This window comes from Littorina saxatilis, unplaced genomic scaffold (assembly GCF_037325665.1).
Source record: "Littorina saxatilis isolate snail1 unplaced genomic scaffold, US_GU_Lsax_2.0 scaffold_1297, whole genome shotgun sequence".
In the NCBI taxonomy this organism is placed as follows: Eukaryota; Metazoa; Mollusca; class Gastropoda; order Littorinimorpha; family Littorinidae; genus Littorina; species Littorina saxatilis.
The window spans coordinates 1-22,500 of record NW_027125989.1 but is presented as its reverse complement, the minus strand read 5'-3'; the positions used below and the strand labels follow the sequence as shown (position 1 = coordinate 22,500).

At 42.5% G+C, this 22,500-nt stretch overlaps 2 protein-coding genes across 2 annotated transcripts; one reads left to right on the top strand and one right to left on the bottom strand.

The window, feature by feature from the left end:
* Window positions 1–2,896: 2,896 nt before the first annotated feature.
* LOC138954438 (uncharacterized) lies at window positions 2,897–3,532 on the bottom strand. Its single transcript, XM_070326285.1, has one exon. The coding sequence runs from the start codon at window positions 3,530–3,532 to the stop codon at window positions 2,897–2,899; it is 636 nt and encodes a 211-aa protein (XP_070182386.1).
* Window positions 3,533–5,437: 1,905 nt separating this feature from the next.
* On the top strand, window positions 5,438–21,486 carry LOC138954436 (HAUS augmin-like complex subunit 1). Its single transcript, XM_070326284.1, has 9 exons — window positions 5,438–5,570; window positions 8,421–8,595; window positions 8,854–8,986; window positions 12,661–12,795; window positions 13,624–13,747; window positions 16,818–16,883; window positions 18,173–18,244; window positions 19,341–19,388; window positions 20,402–21,486. Exons 1-9 carry the CDS (start codon window positions 5,544–5,546, stop codon window positions 20,450–20,452), a joined length of 831 nt encoding a protein of 276 aa, XP_070182385.1. The 5' UTR covers window positions 5,438–5,543; the 3' UTR covers window positions 20,453–21,486.
* The last annotated feature ends 1,014 nt before the right edge of the window (window positions 21,487–22,500 follow it).

Below are 22,500 nucleotides of genomic sequence, written 5' to 3'. Positions count from 1 at the left end.
GCGGCTGAAAACACTGGAGAAGATAAGGAAGAGTTACTGGTAGTCACGATCCCGACAACAACAACAAAAAAACAAAAACAATCGGTTCAGCGCGCACAGCGCTGCGCGCACGAACGTTCTCAGCGTCACTGTAGGAAGTGGCGTTCTCAGCGTGCAGAAAGTGAGCGTCAAGTCCCTTTGTATCAACAACGAAAATCTTTGCATCTTTGAATGAATCGAAACGCACGAGTGGTAAGTCTTGCTGTGCATGGAGCGAACCCTTTGGGAGATGTAGGCGGTGCATTTGACGAACACGTGCTGCACTTGATACTCGTCGGCCAGGGCCATCGTCGCCGCGAGGTCATCGTCTGTGAAGACATCGTACAGAGTGAGTTTAAAGTCTGCAACAGTTGATCATGCTCGTCCAAAACACAAATAATGTGCCCTCACAAAGTCCCTATCACTCTCTTTTAAACATTTTTTTATTTATAAACTTGTATTTGCAGTGATGCAAAGCAAAGCAGCCGAGAAAAAAAATACAGGTTTTAGTTTTATTTATTTTTTTAATTTATTTGCGATAACGATATGCGTCTGGTACATAGCAAATACTGGTTCAAGGGAAGTAACTACCTTTACAGGTTCGATCGGTGTATCCTCTGCAGAAAACATATGATTGTCGACCTTAGTGAACAACCTCAGTGAACACGAACCAGTGACCTCATTGTATTGTGATTTTGGGTCTTTATTTCGAGTATTTCGAAGCTGGATTGTCTTTTTTTTCTCTCCATCATTTGATAATTGTCATGTTTATGTTTGCGTGACCTTGTTACACGACACTTGAGATTGCCACAAGTTCTCAAATGTCGTATAGTTGTGTTCTTTTATTCTACGTCGCCCGTCTTCGCAGCAGCAGAAAACAACTTGTCAAATTGAGTTCGAAGATTTATTCAGCATTCAATACATACAACTGCACAACGTAGCAGAACTCAAATAGAAGCTTTTTTAACATTCAAATCGCGCTGGCATATATAGTAAATACTCAATCTCGAGAATATTCCAGACTGAACATGATACAACTACATTATATGCGAACCGCCCATGGACTAGAATAGTGACGTTCTCTGTGACGTACATCAAAAGGTGCCGACGCCCTTAATCCGATCGAACGCCACGAACTCACACTAAATCAGCATGGTAAACAACTTGTTTTGACAGGACTAGAAAGTTCACCTGCATTCTCGTCCAAGCATAAATATTGTGTTTACAAAATATAATATCGGTACTTTCCCACAAAGTACAAATAAGTCAACTACATGCAACACACAAAACTGAACCAAAGCTCAGCAACGGTAGCGTTTCCTAACAGACCTACAGCACAGGAAGTATACAGGCTGTTCATTAATGATGTTCAAGTGGGGGTACGGTCTTATCCTATGTAAATTCCTGCCGCCAGATCTGAGATGTTGAGCCAAATCGGTATCACGGGGTGAAAACAAACGCGGCGAACTGAACGTCACTGATCATCTTCTTCGTTCATGGTCTGAAACTCCCACGTTCACTCATGTTTTTGCCGCACAAACAACAGAGATCCTGAGTTCGCATTGGCCAGCTCATCACATTGACAGTTGGCCTAGTGGGGCGTCCGCCCCGTGATCGGGAGGTCGTGGGTTCGAACCCCGGCCGGGTCATACCTAAGACTTTAAAATTGGCAATCCAGTGGCTGCTCCGCCTGGCGTCTGGCATTATGGGGTTAGTGCTAGGACTGGTTGGTCCGGTGTCAGAATAATGTGAGACTGGGTGAGACTCAGACATGAAGCCTGTGCTGCGACTCAAATTCTGTCTTGTGTGTGGCGCACGTTATATGTCAAAGCAGCACCGCTCTGATATGGCCCTTCGTGGTCGGCTGGGCGTTAAGCAAGCAAACAAACAAAATATCACACTGACAACCGTACGACCAGCGCACGGACGTAGTTTCGTCTCAGTTTGCGAGTCTTTCAGTAATCGCCTTGGTGTGAGCTATTCTCGGAGTGGAACAGCCTATTTACAGCGCAGCCCAACCCGCTGGACCGAGTTTTGATGTTGCGCCATCAGACCAATGTCAGCATGACCCGAACCACGGGAAGCAACTTCTTCTATTTTTGTCGATTATTGTCTGGTAGCGCCCGTGTGACGTTTTCAACTTTCGCTGTGTTGATGTTGGGCGCAAAGTAAGAATCCGGGGCAGAGTTGGAATAATAGGGATTTCCCGAAACCTCATTTGATTTCCAACAAAGCGCCACATTTCCGGAAACGAGCGGCCTCGTTCTAGAAAAAGCAAGGTCTTATACAGGGGAAGTCTTGAATTGGGGGGGGGGGGTACACTGTGTAACAATTCTCTCAGTGACACTCAGCGCATGCAGCTAGCTATAGTTGCTGCTGTCTCGATCTATTTTGTACACAATGATTTTTTTCTCAGAGTAGAGTGTTAGTTTGTTACAACAGGCTGAAATCATCTTTAATTTAAATCAACATTTTGCAACTATCCATCACATCAATATAGCGCAATGACTTGCACATCACGTTTTAAGAGCCTAGATTACCATGCAGTGACAAGAGCCTATATACTCAGTAAAGGGACGTAATGCTGTCTCAGTCTGCAGCCCAGAGAGACTGTGTGAGTTTAATATTATAATCAGTTAAGACTGAGTAAAAAATCATTAAAATCGATAGTTACCAGTGAAAAGTAATATCGGAACACTCTTGTTGTCTTGTCTTGTCTTTCCATTACTGCCCACAATCAACAGTAGTGATTATTTCGGCACTTGATGGGATGTTGCGCAAGTCCAATAAAGTAGCGTTTCCAGCATCCAAAGTCCATTAAAATTCACAGGTTGGGGAGTATGGGGGGGAGGGGACATGAGTCACAGTGGCTGCTGGTTTAGTGCGAGGCGCGCGACACAAAGGTGTCGACAGTGCGGGCCTCGACGACAGCTGCTGGTAGAGAGTTCCAGTCCTTCACTGTGCTGGGTAGAAAAGCGGCACTCCGATACTGAGTGCGGCAGGTGATGAGGCCGAACTGCTGGCAATGGCCTCTTCGCTGGCGTGGTGGTAAAGGGGCCAGCTTCGACTTGATGCCCGGACAGTGGACGATGCTGTTCGTGATCTTGTAGAGCATCGATAGGCGGGCAAGCTTCCTGCGCTCCTCCAGAGACTGCCACCCAAGGGAGTCCAGCATCCGGCTGACACTTGACGTGTTGTGGTAGCGGTTGCAGACGAATCGGGCAGCTCGTCTCTGGACGGCCTCCAGCTTGTCGATGTTCTTCTGGGTGTGCGGGTCCCATACTGACGAGGCGTACTCCAGGATAGGCCTGACAAAGGCCTTGTACGCCTGCTCTTTCACGGATCTTGATGAGATCTTCAGATTGCGCCGCAGGAACCCCAGGGTCTTGTTTGCCTTGCTGACGATGTTGTTGATGTGGTCGTCCCAGCACAGGTCACTCTGAATGGTCACACCCAGGTACTTGACCGCCTTCACTTGAAGGTTTGTTAGGGGACAATGAACTTGACCGCCCATTTGGGCACACAATACAGTTTAAAAACATGCGGCGGACAAGCAGCTAAAGTATTAAAACATAAAATTAAAAAGTACACCGTACAGATAGATAGCCTAGTTAGAACATCCATTTATCTGGTATTTCTAAAGTTACAAAGGTCCTCGACATTGGCAAAGATTTTTTGCATATTTTTTTTCTGAAGTAAGTGGAGCAAGACTCGAAGCTGAGTGACGTACCTTGTAGTTTTATTATGATACTTGATCGTGTTGGTGCAGTGAGACTGAGAGATACCTCATTCCACGCATGAAACGTGGACATTTTACTACAACATGCAGTGGCTCACATCCAATGATCCATGAGAGGTGGCATAGGACAAATGTCCTGGACAATGCAAAAGTGATAGGACATTTGTTCTGAACAAAAATAAATCAATAGGATTAGGAAAAAAAATTACCCCAACAAAACGTGGAGCTGGTAAGAGGGCTGTAGTGGGCGTCTGCTCCTCGTAACAGGCAGGGTGTTGCACTTTGCAGGGTGGAACTGCATGTCCCAGTTCTTCTCCCACTCGGCTAGGCGATGGAGGTCTTGTTGTAGCTGGGCCTGGTTATTTACGCTAGTCACCACCCTGTACACTGCAGTGTCGTCCGCAAACAGGCGCGCTAGTGAGGTCAGTCTCTTCGGGAGGTCGTTAATGTACGCTAAGAATAGCGTCGGCCCCAGCACCGAGCCCTGCGGCACCCCTGAGCGGACGCTGCCAAACGAGGAGCGACTGCCGTTCACCACCACGGCCTGACGTCTTTGAAGGAGAAAGTTCTCGATCCAGGCAAGTACAGCCCCTCGGACACCGAAGTTTCGGAGTTTGTGGGTAAGCAGGCTGTGGTTGACGCGATCAAATGCTTTCGCCAGATCCATGATCAACACGTCCGTCTGCTTCCCACCCTCCAGGTTGCTCGTGAGTTCTTCAGTGAAGTCTAGGAGCTGTTGTGTTATGGTTGTTGTAAAATGTAAGATCTGAAACGTTAAAAATTACGTAAAATTGGTGCGTTTTGGTCGAGTGGGATGGGTCGTTGAACTGTGTTGTTACAGCCCGCCGAAGTTATCAAAAGCGTTTTTGCTTTTCGTAATTCGGTTGGTTTGGCACGGTGCGTTATAAAAGGCATCTGCTTTTTCAAGACTAAGCATTGATCCCTTTAAAACACAAGGATCCTCAGCCATAGGCCATCATGACTTGTATCATTTTACATCGCATTCTAAGAAAGAGCAGAATTCTCACTATGCGCGCGGTACATTTCTTGAATCGCGTAGCGCAAAATTGGAATTCCTACAATGGCGGCCATTGTTGGAATTCCAACAAAGCGCAGGTCATTTCCGGAAAAGCGCCGATGACGAGATGGGTCGCAACATTGATATTTCGCTTCTCGGCCTCGTTGATCTAGTATAAACTCTACACTGAACAAAAAAACATCCTTCGATAGTACTGATGAGCGACCTTGTGTACCTTACATTCATGGGGCCAAATTTGTCCAACCAATTTGTTTTATTTAACTTAGAAATTTGATTCATCCTAAAATGATGTTTTCCTTCTTACTCAACCACCCGGCAATACACGTTTTCGAAGAATTCGATTTTGGGGGAAAAATCTATTAAATTTTTCCACCAAATTTCTTCACATGCAAGAAACTGACATGCTTTTCGTCCATAAATAATTTCACTTCTTAATCACTTTACCAGGAAACAACGAAATCCCGCTCTGGCACTTTTCTCGTTGACCAGCCGAATCTAAACATGGCGAATTCCCACTATTATAATAGGTGTTGGCTGTCTTTGTTTGAAACTGTAAACATCGGCAACATCATTTATTTAGCTTTTGTAATTTCTTCGTTCGTTTTCGGTGGATAGATATATCGATCGGCGTGCCTTTTGCAAGGGAAACAACTCTAATAGAGAGTGCTGTGTTTCTAAGCACCGCCATTTTCAAAGCGCTTGCTGAAAATGTGTCGTTCCTTTTGTGTGTCATGAGCTTTAACCACAATGGATTTAAGCTCGAAATATCGGAATGTAAGACCGAAGAATATGCATTGCTTGAAAAATATTTGCAAATAGTATGTATGGAAACGAAAAAAGACGGGAAAGGTTTATTTCTGGGCAAAGTCGACCACAGGCGGTAGGTATCTCTCAGTCTCACTGCACCAACACGATCAAGTATCATAATAAAACTACAAGGTACGTCACTCAGCTTCGAGTCTTGCTCCACTTACTTCAGAAAAAAAATATGCAAAAAATCTTTGCCAATGTCGAGGACCTTTGTAACTTTAGAAATTATACCAGATAAATGGATGTTCTAACTAGGCTATCTATCTGTACGGTGTACTTTTTAATTTTATGTTTTAATACTTTAGCTGCTTGTCCGCCGCATGTTTTTAAACTGTATTGTGTGCCCAAATGTTTCTGTAATCAGCATATCACTTTGTTTGGGTTACTCAAAGTGGTCGCAAGCCCGATGCGCTCAGTCATTGGTCAATATTGATAAGGCCAAAAAAAAAAAATGGGTGTTTAGGGTAACATGACCAAAAAAAGTAGGGTCGGTAGGTAGGTAAAGTTTTTTTTTGTTTTTTTGTTTTTTTGTTGTGTAAATGCTATGTTGGCTGAACATTCACTTCTTAGGCCAAAAAAAAAAAATTGTCTGTTTCTGGTCACCCGACCGACCCTAAATTTCGGCGCCGACCCTAAACTTTTTTTTTCCAAACTCAAAAATTTTTATTTATTTTTTGGTGGTAAAGGACAGGGTGAGAAAATGAACAACAAAAACGTGTGAAAACGAAAGTCCGCTGACGATTTGTAAATGTTTTGAGTGTCTTGTCTCTATGTATAGTGAATCCAGTCTCTTTGCGCGATTTTTAAAGTTAGTTTTATTGGTCTACATTTGGGGTAAAAAAAAAATAAAAATAAAAAATCCCGACCTACCGACCCTATTTTTTTTAGCCATGTTACCAGAAACAGACAATTTTTTTTTTTTGGCCTTATATTTGATGAATACATGTTTCAAAACTAACGTATAAATAAAACAGAGAGAAAGGGAGAGAAAGAAACGCCAAATGTCTCTTTTTAGCATTTTTACCTCATTTTTTTTCTTTTTTTTTTATGAAATCAAAAAAAAGTTTTTGGGTCGGCGCCAAATCGATAGGGTCGGTCGGGTTACCCTAAACAGACAATTTTTTTTTTTTGGCCTAACCGGATATTCGATGAGCGTGTAGTATCTGTATTCGGTGCAGTAAGTCTTTCCGACGAACACCAGCAGCGTTTCGCAAACGAATATTCGTACAAATGATGCTTAAAAACAACCTGCGGGGGACAGCAGCTGATAATTAAAGGTACATATACATTGTATATATTTAGTTACAAACAAGACTTGAAGCTGAGTGACATACCTTGTAGTTTTATTATGATAGTGTTGGTGCAGTAAGCAATACCTATACCGCCTGTGAGTTGACTACGCGAAGTATTCACAACTTGCACAGTTGCAGGACCCCGTGACCCAGCATAATAAACAAACCCAAGGTGAAGGTTTGTTAGGGGACAATGAACTTCCGGTTAAAAACGTGGACATTTTACTTCAACATGCAGTGGCTCACATCCAATGATCCATGAGAGGTGGCATAGGACAAATGTCCTGGACAATGCAAAAGTGATAGGACATTTGTTCTGAACAAAAATAAATCAATAGGATTAGGAAAAAAAATTACCCCAACAAAACGTAAATTTAATTAAACTTGACTAGTTTCGTGCAAAACATCAGTTGCTTCTTTGGGTCGTGCGACACCCACGGGAATGAAGTCGGCTAGCTTGAAACGCAGCCATGCGCGGGTGTGGGGGAGGGTGTAACGCCTTTCTTCGGCGCCGAAATTTCAGTTTCTAGAGCGACGGTTTCATCTGGCTCTGGCTGCTCAGAGGCCGGAAGGAGCTCAATTTCAGTGGTACTAGCAGCTGCTGAGGGCAGAGATTTGAAGTACAAATGCTTCTGGCCTTTTTCTGGCACCAATTTTTGTTTTGGCAGAATGTTGCTTTTTCAGGGTGAAAAAAAGCGCTTAGAAAGGCAACTGTCAAACGGCTTAGAGCATTCAGAGTTGCGACCCTTGGAAGCTCTTCTCTATAAAAAGCACATAATAATAAAAATAATAAATAAGTTTTCTATCGCGTGAGTCCCATCAATTAGCTCCAGGCACATAAAGTCTCCCCAAGTTTCATCTGCTTGGAAAGACACATCGCTTCGCAAAACATCGATAAAATAGCAAATCAGACTACTGTAAATTGGAAAGTACTGACAATGTCCGGATCAAATGAAAGCAATTAATCGGACAATGACCACTTTGTGACAAAAACAATGGGACATATGTCCTCTTGCATGAAAAATGTCAAGGACATTTAGAAAAAATATCCGTGGATGTCCGATGAGGATGTGAGCCCCTGAACATGGATTGCTTCGCAGGGCTGATCTGTGATCAGCACACAGAAGCCCTGTTTGCCATAACCTAGCTGCTGCTGGAGGTACTCACTTTGCAAAAGGGACTAGTCACTAAATCCTGGGTAAAATTATCTCTATACTAACTCAGTGCTAAAAGGCGGAGCTGAAGAGAGGGTGCCACTGCCAATTGTATTTCACAAAGTAAAAAAAATAAAAACCTGATGTGCAACTTATTGGTGTACATCATTTCACAGCATGACCTTAGGAATCTGGTGTTGCCAATTTGTGCAGAAGGGGTCTATGTCCACCAAAAGTAAGTATTTTCTGTAGGCGTTTTCCCTGTGTACAGGAAATCCACATGGGTGTCGGTACTTTACTTCTGTGAATTGTGGTGGCATCATGGCCTTTTTTGTCTTTCTGACGTTGTTTTCCTGTTGCTTTTTCAGGTTCAGGTATGGCTTGACAACCTTTATGCGGGAAAGCCAGTTCCCCATTTTGAACGCAATGAACAAACTATTGATCTGCTGCACCAGCTGATGGAAAAGAACGTGGCCAGGGACAGTGACACTCAGCTCATCGTTCAGGATCTAAAACAGAAAGCCACAGAATACACTGCAGAAGGTATCAATTCTGTATGGAACTTGCTGGTTAATTCGTCCATCAACCAGGCTTCTTCAAGATTGTAAAAGTTTATGGCCTTTTCTCTGAAGATTTCTGTCATGGGAGAAAAAAAAATGCTTGTGTTTAATTCACAGACACGAATGTGTTTAAAATCAGTAGTTTACATTTACAATTGATATTATATATATTTTTTTTTAATCCATGGCATATCTAGTTGATTATTTGCTGATTAGTGTCTGTGAATTAAATGTTTTGCAGGGCAGCGTTTGGGTTGCATCTTGGCATCAATGAACCTGAAAACTGGGACTCTTTCACAGTCTGGGGTGACAAGTCTACAAACATTGACAAAACTGGCGTGGTTGTTAAAGGTCCGAGATGCAAGTGACACCAGGTGAGCAAACACCCAAATGGGAGGTAAGGGAGGTAATCCTGTCATTTGCATTTTATTGGCTTTTTTGACTCACATGCGAAGCAAAAGTGAGTCTATGTACTCACCCGAGTCGTCCGGACGTCCGTCCGGAAAACTTTAACGTTGGATATTTCTTGGACACTATTCAGTCTATCAGTACCAAATTTGGCAAGATGGTGTATGATGACAAGGCCCCAAAAAACATACATAGCATCTTGACCTTGCTTCAAGGTCAAGGTCGCAGGGGCCATAAATGTTGTCTCAAAAACAGCTATTTTTCACATTTTTCTCATTTTCTCTGAAGTTTTTGAGATTCAATACCTCACCTATATATGATATATAGGGCAAAGTAAGCCCCATCTTTTGATACCAGTTTGGTTTACCTTGCTTCAAGGTCAAGGTCACAGGAGCTCTTCAAAGTTGGATTGTATACATATTTTGAAGTGACCTTGACCCTGAACTATGGAAGATAACTGTTTCAAACTTAAAAATTATGTGGGGCACATGTTATGCTTTCATCATGAGACACATTTGGTCACATATGATCAAGGTCAAGGTCACTTTGACCCTTATGAAATGTGACCAAAACAAGGTAGTGAACCACTAAAAGTGACCATATCTCATGGTAGAAAGAGCCAATAAGCACCATTGTACTTCCTATGTCTTGAATTAACAGCTTTGTGTTGCATGACCTTGGATGACCTTGACCTTGGGTCAAGTTCACATGTATTTTGGTAGGAAAAATGTGTAAAGCAGTTCTTAGTGTATGATGTCATTGCTAGGTTTAGTCATGTCAAGGTCAAGCATGTGAGTCGTATGGGCTTTGCCCTTCTTGTTTGTTGTTGTTGTCTATTGCCAAGCACATCATTGTGGAGCAAATTTAATCAAATCACATTCATCCATCCACTCACAATGTTCTTTCAGTTTCACTCACTCTCTCAGAATTCTACATACATGGGTGAAAGTAGCCCGTCAATTGACTGAAATCCGTCACTCTGAAAATAAGTCTGACGGAAATTCCGTCAATCCGCAATTTTTTATTTATTTTTTATTTATTTTTTTTTTTTTAAGCGGAACGCGTTTTTGAACTGCTATGCGGTAAACCCCGTAGGTGAGGTTTCTTCGCTTTCGGATTCGCTCTGCATCACGATAAAAAAAAAGTTCTCGCGTTTTGGCAGGCATTACGAAGTGGTGACACGATTTCTGCGACAAAGATACCGGTTTTGACGGAAAACGCATGGACAGATCTTATTGATGCTGGTCTAGCCAACAAATGGCGATGGGACTGGTTGGAGTTCATGAAACTAAAACTGTGTGTGATAAGTTTGGTGCTTGAAACTCAAGTGCTTTTCCTTGAGAACTTTGCACTATAAGAGATGCTACTGTTTAGTTGCTACTTTGTGCAGTGCTACATCATGCTGTTTGCATGTGTGACATTCTGTTTCATCATTTATTTCAATGCCTGTCTGGCAATGTTTGCTTCTTATAATTAAATATTTTGAACTTTTATTTCAGTTGTTCAGTTTCTATTTCATTTAGTAATTGGCTGTTGTCAATGTTAATTGTTATCAATTGTGTCGTTGTGTTGGAAGATGCAAGTGTGAAAAGATACAAAAGAAAAATGATTACTTCTGTGAATTGTTTTGATTTTGTTTACCCTTTTTACCATATCATTAGAATCTGAAGGTATTTTTTTTGACCTGCATGATAGTGACAAAAAGTGTATTTTTTTGCCAGGAAAGGCCACAAAATCACAATGTATAATGCAAAAATTCGTTTTCGGCCGGGGGGTGTTGCCCCCCTGGACCCCCTAACGGGGCCCTGCCCCGTACCCCGCCAGGGCCTGGGCGGCCTCTGGACCCCTGCCTCAAAACAATTTCAGTCAATTTGATTTTCATAGGTTTCACCCATGTACATATCATAATGCAATTCATAATATGATTCATTATTGGTCTTGTGAACTCATTGCCACAGCGGAAACCCCGTTTTCACAATCTTAACATGGATGGCCAAATCTAAGAAATCTAACTCGCCAGTTGGGTCAGAAATTTTGCCAGCCCGGAACATACCACTTGCAAAAATTATGACTGTCAGATCATATCTCCATCGAACTCCTACCACTCCCCTCCCAGCTATCAGTAATCACTCTCCAGTGTTCTTTTAATGATCAATCTCTTTTCTCTGTATCTCCTGTTTATTTTCCTCGTTTCTCTGTGTCAGTCTTCAAGTAATTCTTTGCTATGGATTTGGAATCGGTCGCATGCATTAAAACAGCGAAGGGCGGATGAAACGTCGGAAGCGTGTCTTAGACTTAGACAGGAGCCTCATTCTCGTTTCACAAAATCATGGGGACTTTATTGCAGAAGATCTTGCATCTGGAGTGTTAATGTGGGTGGCTTTCAAATTCGATAGTAGTACAGTGGAACCCCCCTTTTAAGCCCCTCCCCCCCCCCCCCCCCCAATTTAAGATGTCCTCCTTTTTAAGACCTTGGTTTCTCAGACTTTCTGTTCATAGCCTCTGTAAAATGTCCCCCATTTTAAGACTCCCTCCTTTTTAAGACCCGATTTTCTCAGATTTGTGGAGGTCTTAAAAGGGGGGTTCCACTGTATTAGTAGAACCGAAAGTTTTGCATTTGGCCAGAATTTTTATTGGCCAGCCAGAGAAACGTCTGTTGGCCAGACAATTTCTACTAGCCCTGCGAATTTTGACTTGCCTCTGGTGATCAGGCAGATGATTTGGCCATCCCTGCTCAAAATAACGGAAAAGATTTTGCTTCTTAAAAGGGGCAAGTCATAGAATATAAAATGTCAACAGGGTGGTTCCACTGTGTATAAACATGAGATATCGTGTTGACTTTTAGCTTACGCGAAGGTGGGGGAGTTTGAGAGAATTGGAATGTAGCAAGCGAAGGTAGGAGTTTGGGGGAATGGATTGCATCTCTTTTTAAACTCTCAACGTCCATAGTACAACAGACCTGTTTACCCATACGATTTCGCCATATTTTGTACGCAAAGTTGCCAAGGATACGACCAATACGTTTGAAGAGAAAAAAATACGACGATCGTGAAACAAAAATCAAGTTTGAACCTGATCACTAAATGACAGAAGAAGAAAAAATCGAAAGTAGGTTACCAAACCTGTTCTCGCGATAGCCCAGTGGATAAAACCCAGCTTTGACGATTGGTGAATGTAGTCACATGAGACGTGATATGACAAGATTTTATCTGCCGCCATTGTTGTCGTCGAGTCCAGCACATTGACGAAAATGTCGAAGCAAAAAGCAGTAACGCCTAAAAGTTCCACTTCTGAAAACGGACAATGTTATTGCTGCCCTTGAAGCAATAGCTCATGAACGTTTCTTGTGAGTGTCAAATTACTCTCAATATGTTGAAAATACGCTGAATCTCAGTGAAAAGTACACCAAAGTCAGAGTGTGGGTAAACAGGTCTGATAGTACCTAGTGAACTGGTTTATAGTCAGTTATGCTATGAAGGAGAAGACCTGAATATCGTAAGGGATCATCCCCCCGACATGAAAATCAAATTATTTTGTGAGTGATTTTGTTACGTTTTTGTGTGTGTGAATTTGTTTCATCTTTATCGCCCATTCTTTTCGTCTTTTCTTGCTAATTTGTGTGTGTCTTTTTCTGTCCCAGCTACCTGTTAGCCTTGCAAGCATTGCAGGAGGAGGCTGACAGAATTCACGAGGAATTTGTGGCTGAGGAACGACTGTTGGTCAAACTCTCACACAAGACCAAGGATGCTCTGGTGAAACACAACTCTATCCGCAAGTGAGACTTGTTGTTGCTTATGTTGTTAGGCAAAAAAAAAATAGGTCTGTTTACGGTAACATAGGCCAAAAAAATAGGGTCGGTAGGTCGGGATTTTTTTTTTTTTTTTTTTCTCCAAAAAACCATATTTTTACATTATTTTGGGATTTTTTTTTTTTTTTTTTTTCCCCAAATGCCCAAAAAAAGTCTAGGGTTGCGCGAAAAAAATAGGGTCGGTCGGGTTACCGTAAACAGACTATTTTTTGTTGTTGGCCTTATTGTAATTGTCACTGTTGTTGTTTTGTTGTGGATAAAAAAAATGTGTGCCTTTTTCATGCGCTTGTAAATTTGAGGCGGTAAAACATTACACATTGGTACAGTGGAAAAGGAGGGAGTCTTAAAATGGGGTAAATTTACAGAGGTTATAAACAGAAAGTCTGAGAAAACAGGGTTTTAAAAGGGAGGGGGTCTTAAACAGGGGGTTCCACTGTATGTGCATGTTATTATAAGTCTGGCTTTTTGTTTTGTGTGTGTTTTGCATCACTAATAAACTTTGCTCAGGAGCGTTGCCCATCTTTTGTGACTGTCTTCAGAACTTGCAAAGATCCGGAAGATTGTGACAACACAGCAATATATGTAATATGCATTGGCCATTGCTTGAAGAATATTTGCAAATGATATACATGTACTATCATTTGTATGACGAAACGAAAAAAGACGGCAAAGGTTTAATTCTGGGCGAAGTCGACTAGGTGAAATATTAGCGTTGTTAAGTCTGTCTCCGTAAGGGGGAATCAGGCCGTTAACTTAACCTATTTAGCGTTACCCATCTTTTGTGACTGTCTTCAGAACTTGCCAAGATCTGGAAGATGTGACAACACTGCAAGCAACCAAGCTGGAGAAGCGACAGAAAGAAGTCTCCTTCCTGCAGAGCAAAATTCAAGAGTATGCCAAACTTCTCTCGAAGCTTAAGGTATGTCATGTTGTATGGTTTACAGTGGAACCCCCCTTTTAAGACCCCCAATTTAACTTTAAGGCTTCCTCCTTTTTAAGACCTTACTATTTCAGATTTTCTGTTCATAACCTATGTAAATTGACCTCCGTTTTAATTCAAGATCCATCCTTTTTCGGACTTAATTTTCTCAAATTTGTTGAGGTCTTAAAAGGGGGTTTCCATTGTACTACAGTGGTGCCGGTGACGAAAAGCCACCATTGGGAACATCCTTCTTCTTCTTCTGCGTTCGACGTTTATTTCTTACACAATCATTTGTCGTAGTAAGCGTAGACATCCGGTCTGCTCCCCGCCTAATGGCCGATGTCTTCCGTCTTCGGGGGACTACGTGGGTTTAAATTTGGAGTGGTCCTTCTCCTAGAGGAGTTTCCTTGCAGGGATAGTGAGCCTCCTCTGCCCTCGTTTTAATTTTGGAGTGATCTTCTCCTAGGACAGCTGCCTTCCAGGGTTGACGAGCCTGTCCTGCCCGGCTATTTAACCCATAGTTGGGGGTTGGTTCGTGGGCACCAGGGCGTATCCACACGCCGGTGGGCCTGCATGCCACACGTCTAGGGGCCAACCTCCTCCGAGTCCTTGTAGTTCAGCCTGGGTCCTTTCGGTACCCAGTTCACGCCTGTCGCCACGATGGAGGCACTACAAAGGGCTTGCTGTGGAGAGGTTATGTACTGGCAGGAGAGACTGACGCAAGCTGCTCTCTTTTCGCGTTGTCCTGAAAAGGACGGTGCTAGCCAGCGGTGAGGGCTGAAAGCGAGAGGTGACAAGCACAAAACACTTCGCCAACACACTAGACACATCACACAACCATTTGACAGGCTGGGAACATCCAAAAGTGTCCTTCCATTGAGACAGGCATATTTTGCTTATGATAGGTATCCTATATATTAATTACTACCAGTCAGGACCCGGCTTCGCCCGGGCTATTTGCAGATCCCTTACAAATTAGTCAAAGAACCATCACACAGGAGTTTTCTAAATTCTATATCCAAGTACCACAAATTCAAGAAAAATTATTATGAAAAAAACACCAAAACAAAGTTTCTTGGGGAAATGAGTTATCTCCCTTGCTAATTTGTAAATTGAAAACTTTCTAACATTCAAAATACTTAATAACCTCAGCAGCATTTGAAGACATGAGTGTCACCATAAATCCAATTCCTGCTGACATGATTTCTTATGGTATGAGTTACCTCCCTTTCCTGAGAAAGTTTGAGATCATTGAGCAAAAGATTCAACTTCATCACATAACAATCTTTGAGAATGATAAGGTACGCTTTCATGGTAAGAGTTACCTAACCTCCCTTCCCCGGATAACAAAGAAAGAGTTACCTCCCTTTGATTATGGAACCTTCCTGTACATTCTTGTTTGATTAGTTTTCTTAATTCATTTCTCTAAATAAGAGCAATAGAGAATCTCAAATGTCATTGGCAGTATGTGCTTGCTACAGATTAACAGTTAGCATTGTACTGGTCTTGCATTATATAGGCTGTACTCATTAATGATGGGGGGGGGGGGGGGGGGGTTCATTATCTGAGAAAGAAAACAATGAATCAAGAAACTGAAACCCAGGTGTACATCTGCGGCTTCTGGGCAGTGTGTATGCACACTATCTTGTTCCTGCCTCTTGCCATCTCTGCGGTATGGCCAAACACAGACAGACAGACACACACACGTCTTACATCCTTTCTTACACCTATTAGAAGACAAGTGCGTGTAATTCTTTCGAGTGTTTTATCTGTACGAGGGCATGAGAATTCTCTTCAGTTTTGCAATCGTGATGATACGCCGCGACTTCGTGCTTTGATCTGAATACTCCGGAATATGACGTGAACCTGCTGAGGGATGCAGACGCGGCTTGTGCTTTGATGTGTTGTAGACGAAATGTAGCCGCTTTAGTAGACATGCAGTGATGACATCGAGATTGCTATAATTCTTTTTTCTTTTAGGGGGTAAGGAAGGGGTTGGTGTGGTGGTGATGGGGGATGATGGGGGTGCTGGGGATGGTGGTTGGGTTGGTGTTGATGATGTAGGGCTTGTGGGAGTGGTAGTTGTGGAGTCGGCGGTGGTGGTGGGAATGGGGGTGGTGGTGGTGGGGGGGTCGGATCTGGGGATTGATAGGGGGGGGGGGGGCAAATTTACTTTTTTTTTTAGAAGAGCCAAGCCACAACTAAAAGTTTCTCTCTTTGGGGGGGGGGGGGGGGGGGGAGGGGGGGGGAGGATTGGAGGGCTGGCAGCGCAGCGGCGGTGGTGGTCAGGTGCACATCTTCACAGTCACAGGAGTGCACATGCACGACATCGTCTTCCTGCCCCCTCCCTTCTCGGAGCTTTGGCGATCACAGACAGACACACACACACACAGACAGACAGACACTCTCTTTTATTTATATGTATAGATCAGGACGCACCTTCTCATCAGAGAGGCCTGACATGGCAGGTAAACGGCTTGGCAGGACCACGTGTTGGGGCTTTGTGGCATGCTGAATTTAATCCATATGGTGCAATTTCAAAACAACCAAATATTTGAATAACTTTTGATTATGCTGAAGAAGTAGTCAACATTTCTTCAGGCATTAGGAATTGTATGTATGCCAAACCTTCAGCTGATTCACTGTTGTGTGAATCAAACTGGTCAAATTAAATATTTACTTTCAACTCCAATTTGAGATTGAAAGTTCAAAACGTTGTGCTGGAATATTTGCAAGATAAGAACCCTCTGTCTTTCAGACCTCAGAATGTTTTAGGTCAAAAACACTTTTGTGGGTTTATGGGGAATTGTAAGAACAATTTAATGAAATCCATAAGTATAATTTAATAAAAAATAAATTGTTCGCAAGTAAATACAATTTCTTGCTGCTATGGACTTGAACCACCACCTCTCCTACTGATATTAAATTTGTCAATTGGATATAATCGCGACCGACCATCTTTTGATATTTTATGCTTGGTAACTGGTTTATTTTTGCTTAGTTCAAATGTGACATCTTTTACTTATGTGACATGGTTAACCTGCCATGTTTTTTTTTTCTCCTTAAGGATTCCGTGTCCAGAACTGGTGTGGATTCTTCCGTGTTTCACGAGAGCCTTGTCAAAAGAGCACAGGTAATTTTTTATTAAAAAAAAATTCATTAGGTCTGAAAAAGTATCATAATGGAAAGTTTGTGACAGTTATCACCTCTTAGGACATACCGGTTTGATACTCCCATTTTGAACGTCAGTCGGTAGCGCGCTGGATTTGTATCCAGTTGGCCGCTGTCAGCGTGAGTTCGTCCCCACGTTCGGCGAGATATTTATTTCTCAGAGTCAACTTTGTGTGCAGACTCTCCTCGGTGTCCGAACACCCCCCGTGTGTACACACAAGCACAAGACCAAGTGCGCACGAAAAAGATCCTGTAATCCATGTCAGAGTTCGGTGGGTTATAGAAACACGAAAATACCCAGCATGCTTCCTCCGAAAGCGGCGTATGGCTGCCTAAATGGCGGGGTAAAAACGGTCATACACGTAAAAGCCGTGGGAGTTTCAGCCCATGAACGAACAAACAAACCTCTTGGGACATACCGGTTTGATACTCCCATTTTGAACGTCAGAGGGCTCTCCTTTGCATCGTCTGCTGCACCATGCTCATGGTTTGTATTCTTCAAACCTCAAATCACTGTACAGAATATCTTTCGTGTAAATCTGTTTTGTTCAACCTTGCAATTTAGCGGGTGGATCTCACCTGAACTGAACAAGTTTGAACAATGAAATGTTTTGTATAGAGGTGCGGATCTCCTCAGAAGAATGAGGGCTTATTAAAATAGAGTGTGGTATCGGCCGGGTGACAGAAAACACTTGATTTATCTTCTGAAAATTCATACAAACAACCTTTTTTCGTTGTGTTTTTGCTTCTGATCTATTATCTGCATGTTCTAGCGGACGATGTAACTAAGAGCTGAAGTAGTATAGTGCTCAAATGGGTCTTAGACTACTACGTACCAAGAGGAGATTATCATAGCAAACTCTCCCATTGAACAGTGTTGATCAAGAGCAGAAGTTTTATTTTTGTTGCCAGTCTAATTGTTGTGAAATTACAGGCAGCTTTTTTTCTAATGCCAGGCATAAAATAGCTAAACTTCAGTTGTCTTCATGCCTGTTGTGCAAGGGTTTAAGGTTGGCTGAGACACGTCTCACCAACTGGAGATATATTTGAACAGCATAAGGACAACAAAAAGCTTGTTGATTACCTCTATTTTAAGACTTTTAGTGCATCCCTTTTAAGACCGTGCTCTCTCAGATATTTTGTCCATGAAGTCTTGAAGATGCCACCTTTTTGAAGACCTAATTTTTCAGATTTCTGTTTATGGTGTTAGCATGAGGAGTACCGCAGCATTGTCTTTGTCTGTTATTACAGGATCTTCTGAAGTTGGAAGATGAGCTTGGGCCTCTGAAGAAAAAACTTCAAGCCTACAATGAACTTCCACCGGTAAGATGTCTTTTATGATTCATGTATTCAAATGCAGTGTGTGTGTGTGTGTGTTTCTTTTTGTGTGCGTGTTTCTTTCTCTGTGTGTGTGTGTGTGTGTCTGTGTGTGTCTGTGTCTGTGTCTGTGTGTGTCTGTGTGTGTCTGTGTGTGTGTCTGTGTGTGTCTGTGTGTGTCTGTGTGTGTGTATGTGTGCAAGGGCACATTTGTATGAGCATCTGTGTCTGCAGTAGAACATTGAAGCCCGAAACTGTGGATTACATGGAGAATACTACATGGCTTGCTGTTTCGTACCAGATTTACATGAGTTACTTTTATTTAAATGCGAGCAAAAGCAAGCTTTTCAATATTTGAAAAAGCAATTAGTGTAAATCTGGTACGACACAGCAAGCCGTGTAGTATTTTGCTTATCCTACATGCTGTACTTTTGCGTGTCATTTGCTCAAAACTTCCTGCGTTGAGGCGCCCGAATTGAAGATGCATCTTATGGAACCTCAATCTCTTCCAAAGCCTTGTGAAATCGTTGACGTCAAAGCAAAAAGACGTCACTCGTAAAAGAAGAGCGTGATGTGTATGTTCTCAAAAATCTTCAGCAAGTGCTAAAGTGTTCCTAGAACTACATTTGTCTCATGACATCAAGAGCAGTTGAACATTATGGATGGTCTCTCTCACATTATGTAGGATGCCTTATTTCAGTAACAAAAACAAAAGGGGGAAAGGGAGAACAAAAAGTGAAGCAAACTCAATTGCATTTTAGCTCAGTTGGTAGAGCACTGGACTTGTGATCGGAAGGTCGCAGGTTCGAATTCGGGCCGGGACGGACACGGGTCAACTTTATGTGCAGACCCAGAGACGGAAGCCATGTCCCACCCCCATGTCATCACAATGGCACGCAAAAGACCTTGGTCATTCTGCCATAAGTGCAGGTGGCGGAATACACTTAAACACGCAGACACCTGGGTAGCGCGACTCCGTTGCTGCTAGCTTTCCACTGGGAGGAAGCGACCCGAATTTCCCAGCGATGGGACAATAAAGTAATGAAAATGAAAATGAAATGAAAAATTTATTTCTCTTCTAATGCTTGGCTACCTCTTTCAGGATATCTCACAGGCAAAGCTGAAGCTGGTTGAGTTAAGAAGGCATTTGGTGAGTTATTACGTTCATTTTTCCCTCTTCACTTTATATGATGAAAAGATCCTGGGTGCAAAGGCGGTCACTAGACGGGTGGATAAGCCGCCGGCCTCCCAAGCGGAAGGTTTTGGGTTTGAAATCACGTCCGGGCCTGATGGGTTAAGGGTGGAGATTTTCCCCATCTTCCAGGTCAATGTATGTGTTAAGGGTGGAGATTTTCCCCATCTTCCAGGTCAATGTATGTGCAGACCTGCTAGTGACTTATCTCACTTCGTGTGTACACGCAAGCACAAGACCAAGTGTGCACGGAAAAGATCCTGTAATCCATGTCAGAGTTCGGTGGGTTAAAGAGACACAAAAATACCCAGCATGCATCCCCCGAAAGCGGCGTATGGCTGCCGAAATTGTGGGGTGAAAAAGGTCATACGCATAAAAACCCACTCGTGCAAAAAACACGAGTATATGTGGGAGTTTCAGCCCATGAACGCAGGAGAAGACGTAGAAAGGCGGTCAAGGTATATTTGTGATAAAAGCGGTGTTCTAGAATTTTGTTTAGATGTTTTAAGCAAGTGTCCCGCCCGCTCATTGCAAAATTATTTGTAAATACATGGTTTGCACTTCTTGGATGTCATATTAATGCCTTATTTTGTTACACTGACAAAAACTGGGTCTTGTGTGACAACTGAAATAAATCAGTGGAAGTCAAAGGCACCCCTGTGAAAAGGTATTGTTTTTGCATAGTTTGATAAAAGTAAGATTCTGTTTGTATAGGAATTGGGACAGGGTGATGTGAGAGAGAAAATTTGATAAGATTGACACTAATTTCAAAGCTGGCAACATTGGTGTTAGCTAAGGTATCTCAGTTGAGCCAGCTTTATCACTTATAATGACCAGAAAGACCTATGAAAAGAACCTCCAGGAAACTTTGTTTTTGCGTATTTTATAGGGGTTACAAATACATGAATCTCCCTGTATGAATTGCAAAGTGAAAGAATTGCAAAGTGAACATCTTTCTTTTTCACTTGCAGGAACACCTTGAGGATGAACTAAGCAAGAAAATTGGCTCACTAAAACTCTAGTCTTGGAGCCGGGCATCTGGTCCTACTAAAAGCTACACATGCTACAAGTGGGAGTGATGCTTTCCTTGTCATCTTTCACTTGCACTGTGACTGTGAGGATGACACGCGGCTCGACAAATTAACCTCCACCGGATCACGCTTTGGACTACACAGTCCAGATGATGTGGGTCAACGTGTACGACCCATACTTTGAAAAGAAGGATTCAAAGTGAAAGGTGTAGGTCGTACACGACCCACATCATCCGAATAGGGATAAACTCTTTACTGCCACTTTGCAGAGTATGAGTCCTACACGACTCACTCCATCTGAATAGGGATTAACACAGTACCTTCTTTAATTACACCCCCGGTGTAGGGGTGTGTATAGGATTCGGTCGATGTGTTTGTTTGTGTGTTTGTGTTCGCATATAGATCTCAAGAATGAACGGACCGATCGTCACCAAACTTGGTGAACAGGTACTATACATTCCTGAGACGGTCCTTACAAAAACGGTTAGGGAGTTATTGGTGGATAAAGATTCTACAAGGACTTATAGAGGGACATATTAATGGTCAAAGGGAAATAACCTTCTCAGTTGGTGGCAGTGAGAATGGTAAGGACGGGTGTGTTTTTCCTACCTCGTAGGAATTTCTTGTTCCATATGGTTCGTCCACGACCCACAACATCCGGACCGTCTGGTTCAAAAGACGTCACTGATTATTTGTTTGTTTACAAAGATAATCCTTTAAAAAATGGTCGATGGAAAGGTTCTATGGTGTTAGAGGATGACATGAAGTCTCAATCCAAAACTCCCAAAAGTTTTAGGGATACAGACACTTTTGTGAGGCTCTGGGTCGACCCAGGAAGCACGGTGAAGGTTAAACACTGATGGATTATATGGCTTTAAGGCCAAAAAAAAAAAATTGTCTGTTTAGGGTAACATGACCAAAAAAAGTAGGGTCGGTAGGTAGGTAGGTTTTTTTTTTTTTTTTTTTTTTTTTTTTTTTTTTGGTGTGTGTAAATGCTATGTTGACTGAACATTCACTTCTTATATTTGATGAATACATGTTTCAAAACTAACGTATAAATAAAACAGAGAGAAAGGGAGAGAAAGAAACGCCAAATGTCTCTTTTTAGCATTTTTACCTCTTTTTTTTTTTTTTTTTTTATGAAATCAAAAAAAAGTTTTTGGGTCGGCGCCAAATCGATAGGGTCGGTCGGGTTACCCTAAACAGACAATTTTTTTTTTTTGGCCTAAACTTTATGATCTACAAGTACAAGTGGCAGTGATGCTTTCCTTGTCATCTTGTACTTGCACTGTGACAATCGGCTCTGTAAATTCAAGAGACATGATGGGTTCATGCCAACTGCTTTCTTCTGAAGGCGTCCTGTGTTGTCATCATTTCTTACAGGATGGCAAAGAGTGGAGAAGTAAGTCAAACCCAGTGAAACTGCTGAACATTCTCCTGTGTTGTAATCATTTTTACAAGTTCTCATGAGGTGACAAAGAACGAATGATCAAAGGCAAACCCAAACTGCATACAAAAAAATGTGTTTACTGGTGGTGCTTCTGCTGTTTGTAAGAGTACCCTATCAATGGCCTTGATTTTCTTGTCGTTAGGATGGGATAACATTGACAAGTGGGTATAGAGGGCGGTTTGCTGGAGTTCCTGCTGGCAGCTATACAGCAGAACAGCTTTGTGTGAAGCAGGGAGTCTGCCGACCATGCATCTGTTCACTGGTCTGTCAGTTTTGTGGCATCGCAGGAAAAAATGCTCTTTTATGTTCTCCAGTTCTGCAGCTGCAGTTTTGGAAGGGTCAGTCTGACCTTCCGGCACATGTATGTGAAAGTTGAGATGGTTGGGGGCCCAGTAGCTCAGTTGGTAGAGCACTGGACTTGTGATCCTAAGGTTACAGGTTCGAATCTGGGCCGGGATGGACACGGGTCAACTTTATGTGCAGACTCGGTGACGGTATCCATGCCCCACCTCCATGTCACCACAGTGGCATGTAAAAGACCTCGATCATTCTGCCATATAAGTGCAGGTGGCTGATCACACCTTAACAG

Bases quoted from the DNA above. Each gene is read 5' to 3' on its own strand.
- LOC138954436 (XM_070326284.1), top strand. From the start codon at position 5,544: ATGGATTTAAGCTCGAAATATCGGAAT. The intron at 8,596-8,853 runs GTATCAATTCTG...AATGTTTTGCAG, and splicing joins CACAGAATACACTGCAGAAG to GGCAGCGTTTGGGTTGCATC. The intron at 13,748-16,817 runs GTATGTCATGTT...TTTCTCCTTAAG, and splicing joins AACTTCTCTCGAAGCTTAAG to GATTCCGTGTCCAGAACTGG.
- LOC138954438 (XM_070326285.1), bottom strand. From the start codon at position 3,532: ATGGGCGGTCAAGTTCATTGTCCCCTAACAAACCTTCAAGTGAAGGCG.